Source organism: Urocitellus parryii, chromosome 2 (genome assembly GCF_045843805.1).
Source record: "Urocitellus parryii isolate mUroPar1 chromosome 2, mUroPar1.hap1, whole genome shotgun sequence".
NCBI lineage: Eukaryota > Metazoa > Chordata > Mammalia > Rodentia > Sciuridae > Urocitellus > Urocitellus parryii.
The window spans coordinates 131,699,828-131,724,843 of NC_135532.1; the positions used below are offsets into that span (position 1 = coordinate 131,699,828).

The following is a 25,016-nucleotide window of genomic DNA, read 5'->3' on the forward strand; positions in this document are numbered from 1 at the left end:
AAAGGACATTTATTTCAGCCATGGGCAGCATCACTAGGTCCTTCTTGAGCCACAGAATAACTCTTCTCCTTTTAAAAAAATGGTCAGGGAAGAGAAATAAAGCCTGTAAACACTGCTGAATGAAGAGTGGCTTGCCAGTGGGATTCCTATTTAGAAGGAATTCCAAGAACAAGAAACCATTTTTTTAGTTAAAGCAGAATTTTTTAAATTACAGGTTAGATCCCTGAATACTTGAACTGATCAGTTAGCCCCACCATGCTTCCATTATGCAATGAATTTTCATTGTTTAAGTCACTGGTGTCAAAAGGTTGTGGGTTCAACTCAAGGTTGTGTCCCTTACTAACAGTGTGATCCAGGGTTCAGACTCTATCTGTAAAGCAGAGATGGTAAGAATGTACTCCGTGACATTCTGGTATGGAGGCTGGGTACAGAGCCTTTCATTCAACTGGCAGCACTATACGCACGTGTTTCTGTGCTGATTCTAGTTCTCAGAGCAAGGTCAGGCCTTAGGCATTAACTTGGCTTTGAAAAGACACATTAGCCACAAGTCACAGGGAAAAGCTGCTACCCAAAGCACATTTTAAACCTATGAACTTTCTAACCAGTAAAAAACAAAAGAGATGGCTCTTTAATTATTGGGAGAGCTCTAAAGGAACTTCAACCTCAAGGTTCAAATCCAGAGAGAAAGTTATCACTCTTCCCCAAGGTGACCTTTCACAGGGCCCACCCTTTGCCTGTCAGGCCACAGTCTCTGGGATGCCCAGCCCTTCATCTGAGCCAGGGTTAAACAGTTAACTTTTTTCCTTCTCTTAGTGATAACAGGCAGTAATATTTATAGTCCCAGTATTTCTTTCGAAGTTGATATTTGCTATTTCTTAAAATTTTTGTTTTGGAGGATTTTTTTTTCTGTAAATATTTTCTATCCTCCAAATCCACCCCAAAATTGTATTTGTATAAAGTTGAATTTATCAAACAATGCTTCCAGACTGGAAAACAATATTCAAACAAAGAGTTTATTTTAGCAGAACTTGCCTGTATTCTAGCAGAATTAAGTTTTAAGGCTACATCTGTATCTACCTTAGGGTGACTCCATACCACTAGGAAAAGATCTGTCTTGAACTGCTACTATCACAGAGAAGAATCCAATCCCAGTAGAGCACAGTACACCAAGCACACATACCAAATGAACATACACATGTATGTGCGTGCGTGCATGTGCGCGCACACGCGCGCGCGCACACACACACACACACACACACACCCTTAGTCATCTCCCTTTTTAAGCCACTGCTCAGCACTTAGCATCTCCATTTCTTCTATTTTAACCAGATCCACTGACTGTGAAGAGGGGACATTCTTCTTCCTCTTATTATGCAAATAAATACCAGCCACAGAGAAGTAGTTGACCCCCAGTGCTCCAGATTCATGTTGAAACTTGAACACCTCAGCTGACTCTTCAAGGAAACTTGGAAAGAAAATCTCTGAGCTTTAACCAGCCCCTTGGAGGGCCAAAAGCAAGGATGGCCATGAGCCTGAAAGCCTAGGCGTTCCCAAGTCGTCAGCCTCGGGGTTCCTGAGGAGCAAAAACCTGAGTAAGATGTGAAACCTCTGGATGTTCATGTTCTCCACCAGTAAATGGAACTCAAATCCCAATGAATCTCTGAATTTGACTGTTAGAAATGCAAAGATACTCCCTTTCAGGCAGCAAGAAATTGAACCATAGATAATACAGAGGAGAGACTGTCCAGGAGGAAGCAATGTACTTGATGGATGAGGGTAAAGAGAAATACTAGCAATGCCAGTGTTACTTTTAGATGCTCATAGGTACAGGGATCTGAGTGATAGCTATCCCATGATGTCCAGGATTTAGGCCAAATTTCAAAGAGTACATTTGACCACGCTATTACTCATCTACTTAGCCAGGTATTCATAGATCATGCTTTCAGACTGCCAAACAATATTCAAACAAAGAGCTTTTTGTTTTTGGAGGTTGCTATTTTGTTTGGGGTTAGGTTGGCAGGCTTGTTGTGTGTGTGTGTGTGTGTTTCCCTCATCCCCCTATCAACACTGGTTTCTTGGCCACACCTTAATTGATGGCATATGTACTCAGATGATTAACTGTAGGTATGAGTCTTGTTCGAGCAAGTCTCTTCTCGAGCAATAGATAAACCCGAGCCCCAAAGAGAAGGGCAGCACGGTTGCTTATGAACATCTGCTCATCCCACTTCCATGTCCTTCTGCTGACCAAGAGAGCTTAGGCTACCTCACAAGGTGCCCAGCACCTCTTCCTTGGAGAGCTCGCAGAGGGGCATGTTCACACAGCAAAGAGGGAGACTTGGCGACAAGCTTCTTTGGGGAATGAGTGTTTTCAAAAGTTCTTAATATCTCTCAAAATAGGTAAGTGGGTACAAAATGGTAGAACAAAACGTACTACACATTTAGGTCACAAAACATTTCCTTTCCTCCAGTGAAATCACCAGAAGCGTTAGCTGGGGAAAATCAGAATCTGCCTAATTTAAAACTCCTTTTAAGATAATGTACAATCAACTCTGCCTCCATCCAAAGAGGACATGCTGTCCTGTGTCTTCCCTAACTTTCACTGTTTTGGCACATAAAGAGAGAGAACGAGATAATGTGAGTAAAATTTGTCATTGAAGTCTGAGAATAGCCTTCAGAAGCATTGTTGGTGTTCCTGGGTGGCTGTCACTATGTATATAAAATCCATGGGGGATGGAGGAACAGTGTGGCCCTTAATGGAAACGGAAATGGATACAGAGGTATTCCTAACTTGCATTCACAATAAATAATCTAAAAAGTACTTGTATTTTGATATTGTAGCCAGGTGGCCTTCAACTTTATTACCCAGAAATTCCTCCCATCCTGTTTCATTATTTCCACCACCACCCCCATCTTCAAGCCCAAACATGAAAATCTGCATGCCCCCAAAAGTAGGAAATATAAAGCCAAAAAGAGTAAGCAATTTGCTACAATCCCACACCAGGTTGTAGGTAACTGGACTTCCGCCTGCTCAGAATAGAGAAAATGTACAGATTATGCACCTGGCAAATATTTGCATGGTTTCCAGAGCTGTGAGATTCATCCATTTGCTCACAAAAGTACATGGCTGCAGCTGAGAGAATAAATCAATTCAGTTCAACAAACATTTAGCAAGTTCCAGTCTGATTGCAGAATCTTTCTCGAAGGAAAAAAAAAAAAATCATGCACCTGGCTATTGGTGCTGATTTTTGAAGAAGTCTAAGAATTACGCTTTTCATTCCCTCTCTCACCAAAAACAAATCATAAGAAAACAACCAACCAACTCCCTCAAATGATCAGTACATAAGTATTTCATATGGTAAAATGTAACTAGCCCAAGGCATGCTACTTCCTTTTTGGGAGATGGACAAGAATTCCCATCTTATCTTTATTGTTTGTTATATAAAAATACAGTGTCTCCACTTACTAAGAAGTCGGTGATTAATTACTCAGCTAGCAATCACTCTTCAGTATTTCAAATATACAGATTAGAAGCATATATTGAAATGAGTTATGTCATCACTCTCCCCCCTCCACATACACACATTTTTTTTTCTTTTTATGAGGTGGAATCATGCTAAGTTGCAAAGCTGTCCTCAAACTCTTGATCCTCCTGCCTCAGCCTCCCAAGTAGCTAGGATACAGATATGCATCACCATGTACAGCTTGCTGTATATTTTAAATCCATACATACCAGAGATCTGCTTAAAATAAATTCTAAACATGCAATGCATGGGCAGGGCAAAACCAATACTCGCCAAATATGTAAGGAGATTTGTTTTTTCCTCTTCAGGGAAGACCACAGCACTCCATTCCTGAGGGGGCTGCTGCCCAAACCAGGCATTATTGTCACTGGCCCTAGAAGACTGGGAGCAGGGAAAGGCACAGCACGAATAACCAGAAAAGGTGGGCCTTGCAAACAAATGGCAAGCAACGCGATACCTGAAGCACATAAGGGAGTCAGGTCCGTCAAAGAAGAGGCTGGAGGGGGAGGCAGAGGTCATGTCATGAAAACAAGGGACTGGGATCTAGGACTGTGTTCCCCGGAGTGTGACTCCGCCCAGGGGAGTGGCCACTCTGCAGATGGATGGGGTCAGGGGAGTGGTGCACTAGCAAAGGAACAGCTACATGAGGTGGACCCCGACTATTTTCTATCCAGAACATTCTGCTTCTGTATGAAATATTCAGGTTTCCTATGAAGAAAAACTGTTTTGCTACTAAAAAAGAAAATAGTTGATATATGTAAGGGTAAAGGGGAATCACACTTACAAAACTGCAATAGAAATAACCATAGTCCAGACATTTTAGTACAGAAAACATTCACAATACAAAATGCTTGTATGATTTTAGTTGACCTCTACCTAAGAAGGACCTGGGGTTTTTTCTGTTTGTTTTTTTGCTTTTTTTTTTTTTCCATTTGGGTATAAACAAGGTAGAAAAATCAAGGGCTTCAGCTTCTGAGAACAGGATGTAGCCCTGCAGTGCTGGGTGGTCAGTCTCCTAAGGACAACGTGGGCTGTGAGCGTGTCACCTGGGAGGAATGCCAGGGAGACATAGGCAGCACCTATCAGGCTTGTTGGAGATTCAGTGCTGTAGGATGTTATCTGGGAAAACACAGCCTCTGCAGTCAAGTTTACTGGGAAATTTTTTTTAAATGAGAGACTAGGTCTAGGGGTGCAAGGCCAAGGAGCAGGATATGGGAAATTAGTGTTTACTGGGTACCAAGTTTCCGTTTGGGAAGATAAAACAGTCTTGGAGGCGGATGGTAGTCATGGTTGTGCAACATTGTGAATCTTCTTAATGCTGTTGAACTGCATCCTTAACAACTGGCTGAAATGGTTCATTTTTACAGCATGCATGTCTTACTACAATAAGAAAGAAAAAGAGAGGGGCGAAACTAAAAAGTAGTAAGTTTTCCAGTAAGTTAGGAACCTTACACTGCTTCCTTGAACATGATACATGGGTCAAAACTAACTTTCTCTAAAAAGGCTTTATAGAAAAGCATCAATTCCAACATGCAAGTGGCCTGCCAAAGACTGCGTGTCCCAGTGGGCCACATTATGCAATTATGGGCAAGTCTCCTAAAACAACAGACCATCTTCTCTCTAAAGGAGGCAGACTTCTTCACATAATTTAGTTCCTAACTATTCCCTGCAGTCCACAAAGATGACGTGGTTAATATTATAATAACTGTATTTATTTTTAGTCCTCCATGAGTGAGTAGCTACCCCTTCCTTCCTTTGTTATAGATGGGAACAAAGTGGATACAGAAGTTCTGTGCACTGCCTTGGAATCGAGTAACACAACTGAGATCTGAAACCATGCCCAAGGCCACAGCACTCAGCAACAGAGGTGGAACCCAGTCCCACTTGTAAACCCTGGCCAGGCTTCATCCAGTCCCAGCCCCTCACCATCCAGCAAGGTTCCTGCTTAGCGGAGAGTACATACTATATTTGCTTGCCAAACAGCAGATATTTCTTCTTGCAAATGCAAAATATCCAAGTGGATTTAATAAAATTACCCTTGAGGTTAAATTACAGCGATAAGAAATTTAAACTCAGTGCCCCAATTGATTGGTTATTCATTTTAGAGTGTCTCAGATATTTTCCATATACAAAACAGTTAAAATGTGAGCAGCCCTAAATTCTGCACCTATGATACTAGCAGGGTTTCATTTTACATGTTACAAATAACCCCAGAATAACAGTTAATTACAGAGTAACTATTGATTATTTAATTACTGGAAAGTACCTTATCATCACCAAGTCATTGTGGGTATTATGAGACATAAAAACTACAAGTCATGAGGGTGTTGTGCATCAAGTTATTGGGCAATTCACTCATTGATATGAGGTGGAATGAAAGTATTTTGAACTAAAATGGTTGAGAACCAGAAAAACTAAATGGCTTGCTTAAGCACATAGAGCTAATATGCCCCAAGGCCAAGACACAAAGCTAAAAAGAGCCATTGTCCAAGATCCATGATCTATCTATTACACATCCTACATGCTTCCCAGTCTTGCTTCACCTCAGGTCAATGACCCTGACCTAGGCAATCTATACCAGGAGTAGCACTGCTCCCTAGAAAGTCCTCCTAATTCTCCTTCTGAACACATCTACCATCTTTCAAGACTCAAGCGTCACCTCCTACATGAGGCCTGTCCTGGTCTTCCCACAGCTCTCAAAGAATTGGCTCATCCCTGCATGGTCCTTCGCTGGGCCCTGCAATACACCACTGAAGCAACTCACTTACAGGTCTTGCTACTCAAAGATTTGAGGGCAGTGTTATGCTACTTTCAGGTCTATAAACCCTGCCCTCAAAGCAGTGTCAAGCAGATTAGATGCTTATGATTCAGGCTGATGCTGAGTACATGGATCAATGTTAAAAAACAGAAATGAAACAAAACAAAGCAAACAAACAAACAAAAGAAACCCACCAGGATAGAGCTAGGAGTGCAAAAGTCTCATCTCTAATGTCAAAAACACCCCAAAGAGCACTTACACCACCTAAGCAACCACACCTTAGCCCAGTGGCTCTCAATCCTGGCTGGATCTGGGAAGATTTTTTGCGGGGGGATACTTTATCCAGCCCCAGAGTAGACTAATTAAACCCAAATCTCCAGAGAAGGGCCCACATAGTTGTAGTTTTTCAAAGCTGTCCAGGTGATTTATATGCACCTTGAAGTTTGAGAACCACAAGTAACCACAAGAAATCCTTCACAGTCCCCTGTAGCAAATTTTGGTAGCACTCACCAAAATGGAGGTTGTTGGAGATTCTACCACCTGGCAAAGAAAGTGACAAGGTACCTGGCATGCAGGCACTCATGAAGGTCTTCCCCCCATACTTGGACAGCATTCATCTAATTCATTATACCCAGCAGCTCATAGCACACCTGGGCACCACATAGGGTCTATGAGGACATAAAGCTCAGCAGGCCACACATTTCCAAGGGAAATGATTCTCCTTATTGGAGAACAGGTATAAAATTGTTACCTACAACTCTGGTCAACTGCACATGAAGTACAAATCTGAGATTAGATAATAATCCTAAAGCCTTAACTATAATCAAATGAATCTATTACCAAGAACAATGCTTGTATATGCTACAGCATCTTAGAGACATTTTGTAAATAAAAGTCTATTTGCCACTAAAAAGAAAAATCAGTCTCTGCACTTCTAGAAAAACAATGCTTGGGTATGCTGCAGTTACCTTTTTTTCTTTTCTTTTTCTGGTAGTTGTAGATGGACAGCATGCCTTTATTTTATTTGTTTATTTTTACATGGTGCTGAGGATCGAACCCAGTGCCTCACACGTGCAAGGCAAGCGCTCTGCTGCTGAGCTATAGCCCCAGTCCAACTTTTTTTTTTTTTTAATTGACTAAGACCAACTATTTGGTCTTAGTCAATTAAAAATACCCTTGACCATATAATTAATTTTTTAAAGAGGCAAAATGTGCTATTCTAAACAATACAAAAACTCTTTTTGAATATCAACATACCAGCCCTGGCCCAATAGCCTGGTTTAAAAGAAAAGGGGAAAAACAGCCTGAAGCCACATTTGACATTAACTGCCCTCGATCCAAAGGAATGGGAGGATAGGGAACCTGCAGAACAGGTAAGTATTTTGAACTAAAATGGTTGTCCTGTGATACAGGAACAAAAACCACCTTGATTTATCTGTGGGATATATACGGCATGGTTTAATAGGTATTAATAGGGGTTACTTGGAGGAGGAAAGAAGATTCCAAAGTTAAATAAACTGGAGGAATGCTGGGTAAAACAAAGCAGTAAGCTAATGTCACCGTGTCCCTTTAAGAGAGAGGAATGGTCAGCAGAGGTATGCAACCTCTTCTGTCTCTCAACCCTCTGTCCATAGAAACTTGTCCTGGGGTTCCCCTGAATGCACTTTGGGAAATACAGCAAACTAGCTAACATATATGTCAATGAGACAAAGGTCAGGCAAAGGCAAAGCCAGAGTGACCTCCCACTCAATCCAATGCCCCTGGTTTGCTTAAAGATCCTAATATGAGTAGAGGAAGAGGTACAAGAATCAATCTGTAGCTGGAGTCAGGCTATTCAGGAAGGAGCATCATTTACCATAGATAGCATGATGAGCTCAAGGATGAAGAAGAGAAAGAAGAGTTAGGACTAGACTTCCCTACACCTGTATCAAGTACCTGTTCCAGGATGAGTGACAACAGCAATAATCAAACCTTAGCTATTCACAGCATTTATATTTAACAGAATAATTTCATAGGCCTTCAAACTCACCATGTCCTGGTGGGGTATATCAGGAAAGATGTTTTTATTCTCATTTCACAGGTGAGAATAACTGAGGCTCTTAGTGGGTCTATGACAAACTCAAAGCTATAACAAGTTAGGGGGAGAACCAAAGCCTCAAGACAGGTCCTCGGTTCCTAAGTGAGGAACCCTACCCTCCACTAATATCACCATAAAGGCTCTCTATTTAAACTTTTGAGTGCCAAAGAGGAAATATTGTCAGTTCTCCCCTCAAACACGTAAAATCTGTAACTATTCGAAAATTATATTCTTACCCTATAAAAATTCCAGAGTCCCAGAGCCAATGCTAACATCTTCTGATAATGCATTTCTCCTTAAGAATCATCAAGAAATTGTCTTTTTTCAAACCTCAAGATCAATGATAGCACCTACCTAGCAATTATATCATCAAATGCCTAGAAGAAGTATTGAGAATTGGATTTAATACAAACAATGTTATTTTGAGTACACACAGATACAAAGAAATCAAATTTAGAAGGTAAAGCACCGAAATGTGTGTTTCTGACTTCATTCTTCCATAAATATTTCTCTCAGATCATAAAATATTCTATATAGCCAGGACCATGGAGAGAACTGGCAAATGTTTGGGAAAAGAAAGGTCGCTGAATGCCTACTATGTGTCAGGAAGGGGTGGGAGGGTTGCCTAGGGCTCCATGTGTTTCCAACTTGAGTTTTCATAATAACTCTACTCTGCACTGTTAATGAATGAAGAAATTCAGACTCAGAGAGAGTTGGTTATCTTCACAAAATTATAGCAAGGCAGGAGCAGACTGGGACTCCAGCTCAGAACTGCTCCAAAGACCTTTCCATTTTCAAAATCACTGAATGGCACTCCCAGATAGAGTGCAAATGCCAGAATTTCTAATTTTTTTTTTCTTTTTTTGGTACCAGGGATGGAACTCAGGGACACTCGACCACTAGGTCACATCCCCAGACCTATTTTGTATTTTATTTAGAGAAAGGGTCTCATTGACTTGCTTAGTGCCTCATCCTTGCTGAGGCTGGCTTTGAACTACTCAGGATCCCCCTGCCTCAGCCTCCCTGGCCACTGGGATTACAGGTGTGCGCTGCCATACCCGGCGATTTCTAATCTTTTCCTGAACCTCTGTCCTACAGCCCGCTCAGGACCCCACTCTGCCTGAGCAGTATTTACTGCTCTGTATTCTACAACCCACTGTCTCTGCTTATACCTCAGTTTTTAAAGTTTTATCATTTTCTCTTATCATTTTAGCAGTGGTCCCCAACTAGGATCAGTTTTGTCCTTTGGAGGATGTTTGGCGGGGTCTGGTGACATTTCAATTGTCACAGCTTTGCAGGATGCTACTGGGGGTCCAGTAGGTTAGAGGCCAAAGATACTGCTAAGCAGCCTACAATACTCAGAAGAACCTCCATGAGAAAGAATTATCCAGCACAAAATCTCCACAGCACTGAGGCTAAGAAAACCTGCCTTAGAGTGACATGATTTAACAAATGAACTTCCTCCCTATAAAATGGGACCATAACTAACAGGAGGAATAACTAAGACAAAGGAGATGAAACACTCTGAGTCCTCATTAGATAATCTGATTGCATACTTCTAAAGAGTAGGAATCAGGCTGGGGCTGTAGCTCATTGGCAAAGTGCTTGCCTAGCATGTGTGAGGCACTGGGTTCAATTCTCAGCACCATATAAAAATAAATAAATAAAACAAAGGTATTGTGTCTGTCTACAGCTAAAAATATTAAAAAAAAAAAAGAGTAGGAATCACCTCAGTTAGCTCTGCATTATTCCCACACAAAACACAGAGCTTTGTCTCACTGGTACTCAACAAATGTCAAAGAATGTATTCTTTATATTGGGTATTTCTGATTAAAAAAAACAAATGCCACTATTATTTAAAAAACACAACATTCTCCCATACTAACTCCTTGCCAAACAAGAAATGAATAGTATAATACATGATTCACTGCAACCAACTATGGAAAGCTACACTGCATCCTGGGAAATGCCGCAGAATTACCCTCCTGTCAAGACAAGCAATAAGCTTACTATCAAAATGTTTTCTCTGTTTTTAAACAGAAGGTTAATGAAGAGATCACAGTGCACAAATCTGAGGAAATCTCATGCAACAGGCAATTCCCAATTCTTCCATACCAGGTCAGTTTTGACAATGTATTGATTCTCTGGTTTTGGGGTGAATTACTCAAGAATAACCTTAAACTGTAATCACAGGCATGTCAAATAAAAACAGTGAAAGTCCAATCTCTGAATGAGTGAAGCAGAACTGGTCAGTATCACATCTCAGGTCAAGATCTCCCCTCACCCCTTTTCTCAATTTCTGCAAGTCTGAATCAGCTTAGAAATTCTAAAGTAAATGATCAAAAAAGTATTAGACTGAGCATTCACTCAAACGACCTTACTACAGGAATAGAGACAATCATGTATGCAAAGTCTTTAGGGGTGTTGGTCTCAGGGCCTTGAACATCAGAATAAACCTATGCACTTATTACAAGTACACATCCCTGGACCACACCCAAGAACTCCTGAATTAAATTTCAGAGTTTGGGGCCTAGAAATCTACATTTTTTAAAATATTTTTTTTAGTTGTAGATGGACATGATAACTTTATTTCACTTGGTGCTGAGGATCAAACCCTGTGCTTCATGCATGCTAAGCAAGCACTCTACCACTGAGCTATAACCCCAGCTGCAGAAATCTACTTTTTTAATACTTTCCCAAATATTCATTTTACACAGCAAAGTATGAGAACTGCTATGAGGAGACTGAATTCCACAAGACTGTCTTGACTTATTTTGTAAATTCCCAGCATACAGATTATTGACAATTAATTTAATATAAAATTCATATCCATCTCCCACCATAAAAACCGAGCATTTTGTTGATTACTTTTGGGCAAATATGGTTTTATGAAGTAAGCAGACTAATATTTTATGAGAAATGTTGATAAAACTGGAAACAAATATAAAAAGAACTTTCTAGAAAAACAGTACAAACTAAACAGAGTAGGCCTCACCCTTGTTTTGCCCATTTATGTATTTAAATTGCTTGGCACATGCATAAACAAAGAAGTAAAATCATCCAGAGAGCAGTCCTTTAGTTAACATGACAGTTGATGTTACAAGTCTAGGACAAAGGGAGGAAGAAGCAGTGGCTGGCTCTAACCACTACAGGCATGAAAGGTGGCTCCCTTGAGGAGGAACATTTGAAGAGAGACCTGAAGGAGGAGGCCATATTGAGAGGGCTGGGGGTGAAGTGTTTGAAGCACAGGGAACTGTAATTGTAATGAACCTGAGGTGAGAACAAGGTTCTTGTGAAATTATGATGGAAATTAAATGATATATACAAAAAGATTTCATAAAATGAAAAACTATGGACAAGTATAAACAATTTTTAGTAAAAAATATTAGGAAAGTTTTAGGACAGAAGCTGGAATAATATAGAGCCTCAGATCTATGTCATATAAAGAATGAATTAAGCAACTGGGGCTGTAAGTGGATGGAGGAAAGAAGATACAAGCATATATTTGGGATGAGGGGGTGAAGTTCTTACAGAAGATTTCATTTTAAATTTTATGTAGCTCCAATTTTATGAAATGGGTTAAAATAGTAAACATTTCAGGAAGGCAAAATTTCACTTCAGTATGGTAATGAACATTCAAAGAAGTTGCCAGCAAATGAACTAATTGGGAGGCAATGAGTTCCACCTGGTCAAAGGTGACCAAGGAAACAGCCAGTGGGCAGGGGAACAACTAGACGAGATGCCCCATGGTTGGCCTATACTCCCAGTGACTCTCTCTTTCAAGCACTGTAGCTACCAAGAAGGCCTCTCTATTGTGCACTTGACAGCATTAAAGGGGATTGAAAAGAGGCATGAGGCGTGCTGAGGAATCCATCGTATTCTGTAATAAAATATATATTTCAAAAGGGCAATTAAGAAACAGGATAGACCAACATTCATTTTAAATGGTTAATCTGAAATGGTGTTTGGGGAGTAAACATTAAACAATCATTTTAACTTATTAAAATAATTACTGTATTTTACCAAAAATGTGTCCAGAGTCCATTAGGTTCCCTATAGGTGACATGCCAACCAATAACCAAGACCTTCTGCAAACAGGTATGTGGTTTTGTGTTGGTCTGTTTTTTAGTGGGAGCCATGAATATATAAAGACAGCTTCCGCATTAAAAGTCCTGATAGACAATCTTTATTCATTATATTTATCTAGACTGTCTAGCAGATAAGTAAAAAGCAAACAACAATAATAAATCCCAAATTGCTACCTGATCACTCAGGACCCAAAATGCTAAAGAGAATCAAATCTAGTCTTCCAAGAACAGGTAACCAAGAGCTAGACTTGGGAGAAAGACTAGAGACAATTTTGAAAAACAACACATTTTTACAAAATATCTATATTTCTAATCCAGTTGTATCAGGATATAATTCAGAAAATATTCTCTTAATAACTATGTTTTTATTTATTGTATGAAGTAGGTTTCTTAAAAACTATTTGAAAATAAATGTGTACTATGACTGTCATAGTGCAGCTTATTTAAAAAGTATGATAAATGTTTCCACAAATAAAGGTCATATCCAACCAGTTTATTCATAAAATTATACCTCACTTAGTGAAAACCAGGAATTCTGAAAGGTAAATTTGCAAAAAATTAAAACAAAAAGTTTAATATTTAATGTAAAGAAAATATTTATCATATTTTTAAATATAAGGACCCCCTCCTAAGATAATAAAGCCTCGGTTATGCCTGTAGTATTTTAGAAATATGTACTCCGTGAAAGTTATAAAACATATAGTATGAAGAAAATCACTTCCTGATTTCATTTTTTTTAGGATCTCATTTTTTAAAGTTCAGATCTGCTCTTTTAGTCTTTCAGCACTCTGGATTTGTCCTCAGTGAGCACAGGTGTCTCTGTTCATGAGTAATGCCACCTAATATCACCTGGCAGCCTAGAAACCCAACCCTTAACTACATGGGGAGACAGAACTCTTTAGGTCAATCATCGGAAGTCCCAAAAGCATCTCAGACGACATTCTCATTTGACTCAAGCACAGAAATCGGCAATGGCCGCAAAACAGCAAATGGGACTGGTAAAAAAAAGACCACATCTCTTGTCCACAAAGTCCAGTGCGTTCTCCACAACCATACACTACAGGGCCTCCCCTTCACTTGGAAGGTGCCAGTTACTGGGTCAACCACTAAGAGAATGGAACCCTGCAGAATACTAACATTAACGACCCAGTTGCTAAACACCTTAATAAGATTTGAGTCTTCTTGCCACTCCTTCCCTGTTCCTCATTAGGTGACATGAAATTAGGGATAATTCTGGATTTTCCAAATATTCTCAAAACCCTTTGTTGGAGCATACAGTTCCACCTCTTGGATTAGTGGACAAACACATGAACTATCTCCCAGATGTACAGGTGGGAGGCACCCCATGATGAAAGGGCTCTATGAAGTGGCGCCATCAAACCAAGAGCCTGCTGCAGAGCAGCTCCTCCTCACTGACGGCGAGTCAGAAGTAATTCTCTACCTAAATCAGACCTTAATTCATTAGCCACATTACTTCACAAGTTCAATCCAATTTCTCGAAATGCAATAACACAATCTTCCAACCTAATTATCTTCATTGAAAGTATTTAAAAGCATTTGCCGAGACACATTCCTTTCTGTGTCAGACAAGATCAACATCAAGTGAACAGCTTGGGTAGACTACACTTTGTCTAATTGTAGGGGGTTGACGTTTTAGGAAATTATTGTCATTTGCAAGGAAAAAATGTTCCCCTGGAGTGGACACCAAATAGTTCCTCCAGATAGGAGCATAAATTGTGTACTTACTCATAATTGCACTTTAAAAACCAGATTCTCAAGAACATCTTATACATATATTATTGATATTCTACAGAATTGGAAATATTACAATCTGACTTCTATAATAATTTTAATCAGCTGAGAGAAGTTTAGGGCTCAGAGAAGGAATTTTTAAAAATAGACCAATAAGAGATAATTTGTAATGGAAATGCCGTCCCATATCACTAACACTAGGGAAATGATGGCTATTTCCCTAGAAATAATCATGAGGAAACAGCTGGTTTGTTTTGAAGGCATTTCAAGAGTTCATTGACCAAAATCCCTAAAATTTTAGTCTAAAAACAGTTCAGTTGTATTTTCTTTTTTAAAAAAATTATTTTTTAGTTATAGTTGGACACAATCTTTATTTAATTTTTTTTTTAATGTGGTGCTGAGGATCAAACCCAGGACCTCTCATATGCTAGGCAAGGGTTCTACAGCTGAGCCACAATCCCAGCCCCTGCATTTTCTTTTGATAATCAAAAAAAAAAAAAAATCAATCCATATTAAAAAAAATTTAGATCATTTATTGGGGGAAAAATACATTCTAAAAACATTTTGGGGGTGAATTAGAAAGCAAAAATTAGTAAAAGGACAGAAGCTCAATTCCAAGTTTAACTTTAATTATTTCCTAACTTGTAAAATTCATTGCTGCCGTTAGACCTTAGCCCTGTGAGATGGCCAGTCTTCCTCTAATACTGATCGCTAAACTCATTTAACGTGTGCCCTAGGCCTAAAACAAATCTACTTTCCCAGCTGCCAGAGTCTAATAGCTTAAATTTCTAAAGTAAATGGCATCCTTTGCTCCTTTGAAAACCAACTCTGGCAGTGCTTGAAGTAAAGGAAACTAACCACCTAAGTTCCAACTCTGGGGCATCCAAATTCATGTGTCAGATGCAAACACAGTAATCTATAATAAGGGGAAAAGCCCAAGTCACAGGATCCAGCTCAGGCAACATGACTATAGATATATTTAAAAAGACAGCGTTGAGTGACAAGTATATTATTTCACTACATCTGTTGTGAGGCATTTATGAGCAAGTACAGACAACATTACCATTCCGCATTCAAGAACCAAAGTCACACATAAGCCATGGTCAAGGTCAATGCTCTTACCTTATAAACTTGCCCATACGTTCCATTTCCAACAAGTTCCACCAATTCAAAGATCCCTGCAGGGTCCTGGAAAATAAATAAATAAATAAATAAACAAACAAACAGACAAACAAACAAATATTCAAAGCAATATTCCAGGTATTGTCTTAATCAAAAGTAAATATTTGGGGCTGGAGTTGTGGCTCAGTGGTAGAGCACTTGCCTAGCATGTGTGAGGCACTGGGTTCAATTCTCAGCACTGCATATAAATAAATGAATAAAATAAAGGCCCATCAACATCTTTTAAAAATTTTTTTAAAAAGCAAAAACTTAAAAGAAATAAGTAAGTAATTTTAGTTTGGGGGGGGGGCTCTCACATGTTAATATTATCAAAATTTTAAATATTTAATTCAGCAGCAACTATGAAGTCAATCAAATTCCATTTTGTTTCTATTTCACATTTCTCCAAAATGGGTTTAAATCAGACAGAAAGAGGCATTTGTTCTATTAAAACAATATGAAGAATATGTTTCTCATCAGCAAATGAAAATATACTTCCAGGTAAACAATATAAAATGAAAGACTCATCATCCTGAGGCACTTCCAATTCTTTAGGCTATTTCTCTTGAAATGTCTACACACTGTGGTGAACATTGGAGGATGTTCCTGCATCTTGGGGCAATCTTACCTATGAGAGTCAAAAGCTTCCAAAAGAAAATACTATCAACATACTTAACTCTCTTGGAATGCTATTCTCTGGATTCATCTCCCCTCTCTATAATGCTGCCCTTGCCAAACATGCTTTTGCAGTACATGAAGGGTAACTGCAGGACTTAAGAGTACATACTAAATTGGAGAATTATGTGCATTCTTATCACCAAAACAGGTGTCTGCAAACCCTCGGAATCAGTTAAATGTGAAGTGCTCAGTAAATGTCCAATAATTACAGCTATTATTACTGAATTACAATTCCAAACAGTTCAAAAGAAAAATATCAAAGCCTATAAAATTCAACTCAGAGACAGAAATTGACTTTTACCTCTACTGATTCCTAACTGGAAAGAAATAGCTTCTTTAAAGGTATAAATCAAGTCACAAACTTAAAGGCCTACAAAGGACAAGCGAGAGAAGCAAATGAGTAAAGTGGCCCCGTTGGGGCGTGAGCCAAACTGGAGAAGTCATGCACCATTAGGTGAGGCTAAGGAAGAGGAGCGGGGGAGAGTTGACTTAGCTGGGATCCAGCTGTCATCCTGTCAACACAGTAGCAACTATTCTGCCAAGTCTAATGACATTTAAAAAAAAATCAGTTTAATGTGAGATCTTAATTGTTAAGCACCTAATTTTTAAAAATGCTCTGAGACACAAAAAAGACTGCAAATCTTAGCCCATCTTGAGTGAACACACGTGTGAACACTACCATATATTATGGTGGTGGGTGGCCTTGAGGCAGGAGGGAAGCAACCTGAGCTATGGACAGACCTGGGTTGAACACCAGCTTTGTCCTGGCTGGTTGTGGGAGCCTGAGAGCCTGGGGGAGCCTGGAGGAGCAACTTAATATTTGAGCCTATAAAACAGTGCTGTCCTCCACCTTGCTGAAGCCTTGTGAAGAGAAGTGCCAACACAATGACTCGCACACAGGCAACAATCTATTAACACCTAAGAGTAATCGTTTGTAAGTTGAGGACTTCCACGCACCAGTAGCCTTTAAATGGGGAAAGTAGGCAAAGAGTCTGATGTAGAGTCTTTAAATTCAAGGTTCTTGGCTATGTGCCTTTGAAGATTCTATATAAAAAGTAAATGAAAAAAAAAAAGAGTAAGCATTTTGTCATGAGGAAGTGCTGGAGAGCCCATTACCCACTCTCACAAAGTGTGATGTGAAAAAGAGCACACTCTGGGCTCATGTCCTTGAAAATCAACAATGCAGAAGGTCCAGTGAGGTCCCTCCTGATCCAGGCAGATGTGGACAATGTTCCATCAGAACCACAAGAAAACATTGTGAAAGAACCAGACCTCTGAGGCCACCGACACCCCGGAGCTGCAAGACGCAGACAGGGCCACCTGGGAGGCCTCAGGATGGGGAAGAAAAACTTCAGTTGTTAAACGACTAGGCCATTAGAGCAGCAGGTTTTATTACAAACAGAATTAGAAAGGAATGAGGAAAAGGAAAAAAAACAGCCCATAAACGGTGGCAGCTGCTGTTTGTTTCTAAGCTGTGCTTCCCAGTAGTTTGTTTGCTCAGTAGTGTTTCTGCAACATATTTGGAGTGAGGTTCTACATTTGCTTGAAATATCTCAATTGTGCTTTCAACATTTATTTTTCTTGAGTAGAAATAAATGTGAACGAGGAGAAGCAGGATGGTGAGGAGCGGCTGCCTTAAGGAGCCCCATAATCAATCCATCAAGGGTGTGAGGGAGGGCAGGAGCAGGAACAGGTGCAGGACAGGGATCAGCTTCCACACCCAGGGCTCTCCCCACCTCCTGGATCTCATCAGGGCTGGGGTTCACAGCGGGGTCTCAGGAGGATCTGGACTGATGATAACTTCCAAAGCCCCTTCTCTCCTCCAATCATCTACTAATGGGCACATGACCCAGGTAGTCAGAGCCAAGGTAGCTTAATATAGACTTTATTCCACCTGCTAGGAGAGAGGGAGGCATTTTGCTGGACACATCCAAAGGAACAAAGGCTGAAGGAACTAAGGAAGCCCACTGCTAAGGGGCCTTAAGTGGACAACAGCAGCGGAAACGATCATCATATCAGATTGGTTCTCTGAGAAGCAGATGAAGAATCTCTGATTTACAGAGTGAGTTTACTGTGGCATCCTCAGAATCCACACCTGCTGGGGTTGAAGGAGGTAGGACTGGACCATGCAGAGGCTGACTGCACTATAAGGCAGTGGACACACACACTCCACCTGATCCATGGAGGCTCTTGCCCCAACTTTCCAATTACCTAGATCCAAGAACCTGGAGAATGGAATTTTTGCAAATGTTCCTTTACATAAACACATATCAGTGTTAGTTATGTTCTTGTGGAGCTCAAACAAGGTGAGCATCCAGCTTTTTTCTCTACTCCAGCAAGACCTCTAAAGTTATGTCTCCCAAGGGGAGGGAATGGAGACCAAATTATATTGACCAAATTATATTATGATCTTGTATGCACGTGTAAATATGTAACAGCAATTCTCACTATTATGTACGATTATAATGCACTAGTAACAATAGGGGGAAAGTGGGGGGAAAAATTCTCCCAAGGATGGGCCATGACCCCTCAAGTCTTCAGTGTAATGACCTCTTCTCAGTCTTGTCCTGTTTGCCCCTTTTGAGGCATTCCCCAGCTGCACACCACTCTTGTTGAAAATGGACATCCTCCTCCATCCTCCATCACACCCTTCAGTCTCTCACAGACTGTTTCCTCAACGTAGGCATCCCTCCAGGTGCCACCCTCGCTACCACCTCCCTCATTTTGTTCAGTAAATGCTAATGACCTTCAAATGTCCCCCATGTCCATCTACTCCACCTCAATCACACAACAGGCCTCGCCATTTCTGCGTGGCACTACTTGCTTTCTGTCTGCACCTCCATCCTTTCAACCTACTCACCACACGAATCCTTCTACTGTACATATTCTAACCCTGACAATCCCTCATTTAAAATTCCATACAATACGTTTCAAATGAAAACTCAAGGTCTTGTCATTCTGAGGCCCCGCCTCCATTTCCAGCCTCAAGTTACACCCAGCTGACACCTCAGACCAGCTGTTTCCCTGACACCCCACACTCAGCCCTGTGCCTTGGTTATCATAAAGCCCATTTGCTGAGAGAGATCTTTCTTCAGCCATTCTCCAGCAGGCAAGCCCATCCTCGAGAGGCCAATCTGTGCAACCTCCTCTGTGTAGCCTTTCTCCAATCAATGCTACCTCCCTTCTCTCCACCTGCAGCATTTCGTGCTCAGCTCTAGGAAAACAGTTTTCACACGGTGCTGTCCTCTCACACATTTCTCCCCCTTGATGAATTACAAATGCCCTGGGAGCAGAGAATGTCATATTCATCTTCGTAGTTCTCAGCACTTAGCACCATGTCCGACATAAAACTGCTGGACATAATTATTTACTAAATAAGGTTGACATCCTACTCCCAATTCTCCACGACATATGTAGAGGAAGTTGGCCCCCAAAAAAAGGGAGGGGGATCACAATGTAGAGCCAAAGGTCGAACCCACATTTGTGTCATTTCTTTTCAATCTAGACAAGCTGTTCCAACCGCTCAGCCCCACCCCTCTCACACCAATCCCAGATACACGGAGCTATCACATGTGTAAGTCCCTCGAGGACTCTCAGCTCCAAAGACATCCATAAAGCTTGTTGGGGGAGCTGGGCCGCATGTGCCTGGAGAAGACAGGCTGTCAGGATGTGGAAGCTGCAGTGCAGCAGGCAGAAGAACTGTACCTAATAATCATGTTACATAGACAGGAAAGCTCAGACAAGAGTCAGCTTCATTCTCCCTCCCGTGTTTGCTTAGCTGCTCTAAGCCAGGATGGGCGGCCTGGAAGAATGTTACATCCACCAAGGAGAAAAGAGCAAATCATTGACATTTACCAAAGTCAGGAATCCCTGTTGGCTACACATGCCTTTATTCAGATCTTAACCTTTGCCGGGAGGCCGAGAAGAGAATTTAATTCTAAGGTAGAGTAGTTTACATTATTTCATAATGAAATATAACCACATATCCAAAGGCAGGCTGTTCCCTAAAAGAAAATGTTACTTTTCGACAAGCGCTGACAAAGGCAAATGTGGTCAGTCGTGGTAATAAAAATCATAATAGACAATGTTTTATGCCAGGGACGATTATAAGAATTTTCCATGAGTCTTTTATTTCATGATCACAACTCTATCAAATGGATGCTATCATTACCTCTGATTTTACAAGTGAGAAAAATGAGGCATGCAGAGAGTAAACACTTGGTCAAGGTCATGGCACTGAGGAGCAGGAGAGAAGATATAACCTCAGCATGTCAGATTGCAAACTCTGAGCTCCTCACTACATACACTGTCAGTTCCATGGCATCAGAAGTATCAGCTCTGATTTATCCCTCAGTGAGTGATGAATCAAGTGATATCACTCAAGTGATAAACTAAGCTCTCCAACCTTGGGCAAGTTTCCTAACTGCTCTGAGCCTCAGAGCCTTCGTCTTTAAAATGGGAACAGTATTACCTCTCTCCAGGTTCATCCTGAGGACCATGTGTGTCCAGACTAGCACAGGACCTGATACACAATGGGACTTCCATAAATATTCATCTCCTTCCTTCCATTTCCTTTCTTGCTCTTTGCAAACCAGTTCAGTTAATAAACAAGAAATATGTCACAGGAAAATCCAATCTGCATTTCATAGATTTTCAACTAAACAAAGTCTATAAACCATACAAAGGCCAGTAAAAGAAGACCTATTGCTTTTCCACCAATAATGTCACCACATGCTTAGCAAACAGGGTCAGATATTTATGGACAAACAGATGTCTCTTTAGAAATGAGTGAGGCAATTGAGAAGACACATGAAGTTTTTCGGGCTCCTGGGACGTTGGAACAAATTCTCTCATCCATCAGCTGATGAAATGTGGGCAGCATTGGCAGACTCCAGTCAAACTCTGCAGCAGAGGGAAGAGATTTAGGATCTAGGGACAAGTCTGCTATCCCCTTACACATTTCTCTCCCTTGACGAATTACAAAGGCCCTGGGAGCAGATATTCTTGATACTAGATTAATGGGAATACTAAATAACATCTTGAGACTAAATCCCAAAGATTGCAAATGGCAAACGGATCTATCTATAAGGGCAACGACTCCTTAGCATGGTAAAAGAGGCCACCTATTCTTCCCCAAACCTGCCCTTCTTTGAAAATGAAGTTAAGAAAGGGACTATGGCCTAACTCTAGACACCACTTGTCCAATACTCCTCATAGTCATTCTGTGACAGAATCTTTGACTTGAGGCCACCAGTCCTTTGGCAGGGTGAAACAGACTCTAACAGAATACAGATAGCCCTTGGTAGGACTGTCTACCCGGGACTGGCTACTGACATCTGCCAAACCACTGTGCTTTCTCTAAACTTACCAGCCTTAAAGACCAAAACATTATTTCTCCTGGAACCAAATTTAGCAGCTGTTTTGTTCTGTTTCAGCCACAACTGACAGGCATATGCGAACAAAAGCAAAACAGAACAAAGAAAACAGAAAAGTAAGAGAACTCTCCATATTTATCTTGCGCCTTCAGGCTTTTTCAACACCATTGTCCTTCCTGAGTAAGTAGAGCCTTAGGAAAGGTGGGCTGACTCAACCTCTCCTGGGTTCAGTCCCCGCTGACTCACAGCCAGGGAAGGTCCCTTAAAGGCAACATTTTACTTACTGTCTCCTTTTCTAATATAGGGGGACAGTGATATCCTCTCTTCTAAATATCTGAGAGATCAAAGGTCTTGCCTCACACTATCAGGTTTATTTAGTTCCGATAGTCACCTGAACCCCTTCACAGCCACCTGCTAGGTGTGATGTACTATCCAAAAGTAGAAGTAGAAGGCACCTGACCTCCAACTCACGGTGCTTCCAGTCTAAGGAGAGAAAGAGACATGAGCAAATGATGACATGCAAACAGTCATTAAATTACCACCACAAGTGGCATACAGAAAAAAACAGTGCTCCAAGAGCAGTCATCCAGGAGATGCAGACTAGGGCCCAGGAGCTTCTGTTCATTAACAAACTAGTCCAAGCCATGCATCTGAAGTAGAGTGGATATTTCAAGTAAAAAATTATATACGATAAAATGAAGATAAAACACTGATTTTTCCTGGGTGAACGTCTTGTATAGACATATAAACTATGCAGACCTATTAGAGGACTGATCCAAAATGGGGGTCCAGTCTGGATTCTACTCATGGCTATTGTTATTCCACTTCCCATACTCTGGTCTCCCATCTGCAAAAGGGATCATACCACTCAGCCTGCCTTCTTTGCGAGTCCATCATTACACACTTCTCCACTAGAGGCCAATGCTGAAACTGACTGTGAACCTCCTCAGCAACTCCCCAGCTCCATGCGCGCACAGTCTTTGGGAAGGGAAGTTATGAGCACAGGCTGGCTTCCAGGACTCCACCAGCCCTAACACCTCTGTGCCTGGCTGGGATTGGTGTCTTATTACCATACTGGATCCTCGATGACCAGCCAGCTCTTGGTAGGGTCAAGACCTAGGCTGAACTGAGCCTCTGGGAACACTGTTCTCAATGCTGGAGACTTTGAGTTCTCAAGACAGGGATTGGAACCTCCTCTTCTCCTGCCTGAATTGCTGTCGGTTTAGTTCCACCTGGTACAGTGCAGCAGCCAGTAGAGAACCAGCCTTCCCTGCACCCTCCTGCTGCTCACCTGCTCTCCTCAGCACTCTGCAGCTCAGGCCTGGCATCATGAAGGCAGCCTTTACAAGTGGAATGGAAACCTGAGTCCTCAGATTAATAGCTGCAAGACCTTCTGCTATAGAACAGGCTATAATAGACATTATCACTACCCCTGGAACATGCAATGGCCTACATGCTTTCTAAACATTTTCACATCCAATCCTTACAGCAACCTAGGAAATAGATATTCCTAACCCCCACAATGAAACTAAGGCTTCAAGGAATTAAGTAACTTGCACAAGGTAAAATGGAAGAGGTAGCAGCCAAGAGTAGATGACAATGTGAAGATTCGAACACACACCAGGAGGATTATCCTGAAGATCAGAAACAACATAGTATTAAACACAATGTGTAGCAGTGCTTAATAGTGCTGCTGGCATTATTAAAAATTACCCAAAATGGTAAAGCCAGTATTCAAATTGGGTATTCTGAATTCAAGTCCATCATTACACACTTCTCTACTAGAGGCCAATGCTGAAACTGACTTGGGGCGATGGGGACTGTTGAAGTCTTTGTGGTTTAACAGTGGAGCCAGAGAAGGGGCGGTAACCTCAAGCCAAGCATATTGTAAGTTCTCAAAAAGTGTTTGCTAAAAATTCTTCGTCCAAGAAGGAATAAGTTCTATTGGTTTTGTTCAGCACAGTATCCCCAGTACTAGATCACAGCTAGTACATAAAGACACTCAGTGAGTATCAGCTGGATGAATGACGGCTCCACATCACAGTTCTGCCATCCACGGCCACAATAGGATCTCTGGCAACCAGAGCAGGGATTTCCAATATCAAATCAAGAGATCCCTCTCCCCATTTTATAGAAGGGCTACTGGAGGCCCAGAGTGAGAAACTATACACTCATAAAATCACAGAATTTCCAACAAAATAAGCTTAGGTGACTTGTCCAAGGTCTCAACTGGTTACAGTGTAAAGTCAAGACCTCTCTTTTTTTGGACCTCTCATTTAAAAAATCCTTTGACAGATCAAAGGAATCACTCATCGCTCCCTAAATAGTGGGCTTGGAAGGGAAGGAAGCAGGGGTCATGGGGAGGATGGGTAGGCAATTGTAAATTTCAGGTGCTTGGCGTGAGAAAGAAATTTAATTCATGCCCAGAGCTGATATAACTGATATTATCACACGTGGTTGATTTGATTATCTTTGAGACAGTCTATTTGGTAGGTCACATGTAAACATCAGCATAGGAGATAAATGAAATTTTTCAAAAACACATTTTTCTCAGTTCATAGATTTTACATATTCACACTCACATTTAGCTCAGTTCCAACTTATTTCCTTACAGATGAAAACAAAGGATTGCATATAAACTGATTGTTGTCCACGGGCTTACAATGAAAAAAAAATTTGGACATAAAATTAAAAAACATAAAACAAAGATGAGAACAATCCAGAAAGGACTTACAACATTAACTTGACTATTTTTTCTCTGGCTCTAGTGCACAGCTATTTTAATCCCCTGTGAGCTGTTGCAATTTGCTGGCCAGCACTTCTCATGCTTCCTGGCCTGATATTCCCATGTCATGGCTACAAACTTGCCAAGGCAACATGTAGAAAGTACAAATCCCAAATTCATGTTCAGAGATTATGTTCCAACACATCAACAATCAGGAAAAGGCACACCAACTCCATAAAGCAACTTAAGAGAATGAATTCTCCAGGGTAACAGGACACAGGCAAATTTTGCACAACAAGAGCTATATCTACACCCTACAGAATTTTCCTCCACCCTCCCAAAGTATCCTCAAGGTCACACAACACAATTTGCTCTGCAAGTCAACAGGTTCACAGAGCTCCCTACCTGGGTCCCTCCCATCATCAGATTGCTGCAGAGATGATACAACTATTGTGGGGAAGTATATCACACAACCTGTCCTAGTTGGTATTTATCAGCCATCTATTTCATTAGTTGTGACACCAGATGATGGGCTGAGATTGGCTTGGATATCTTTCTGCCAAATGACAGGCCACTGCCCCAGGTAGCTGTTGATGGACTCTGGGCCATCCCACCATCTCTGGAAGTGAGAGTGTTAGATGATCCAGCCAGCTTGTCTTTCCTTCCTTGAGAATCCAGAGAGAAGGCCTAGGTTCTTGGCCCAAAGATGTTACCCCCCTCTGCCCCGCCCATCCCCGCCCATCTGCACAACCCTGGCTTGCATAAAAAGGGGCAGAGAAAGGTGCTCCTTCCTTTATAGGGGGGCGTCAGGGCGGGGAGGAGGTACAAGCATCAGATCCCTCTAGACCTGTCAAGACAGGGTGATGTTCCAGTATTTCCAG

The 25,016-nt window shown here is 41.1% G+C and overlaps 1 protein-coding gene across 2 annotated transcripts in view; it reads right to left on the minus strand.

The window, feature by feature from the left end:
- Window positions 1–25,016, minus strand: part of Tnik (TRAF2 and NCK interacting kinase) — a 380,291-nt gene that overhangs the window by 278,252 nt on the left and 77,023 nt on the right. For both annotated transcript variants that reach the window (XM_026394975.2, XM_026394974.2), the window contains exon 2: window positions 15,319–15,384. In XM_026394975.2, coding sequence (XP_026250760.2) covers window positions 15,319–15,384 — 66 coding nt within the window. The remainder of the gene's footprint in view (window positions 1–15,318; window positions 15,385–25,016) is intronic.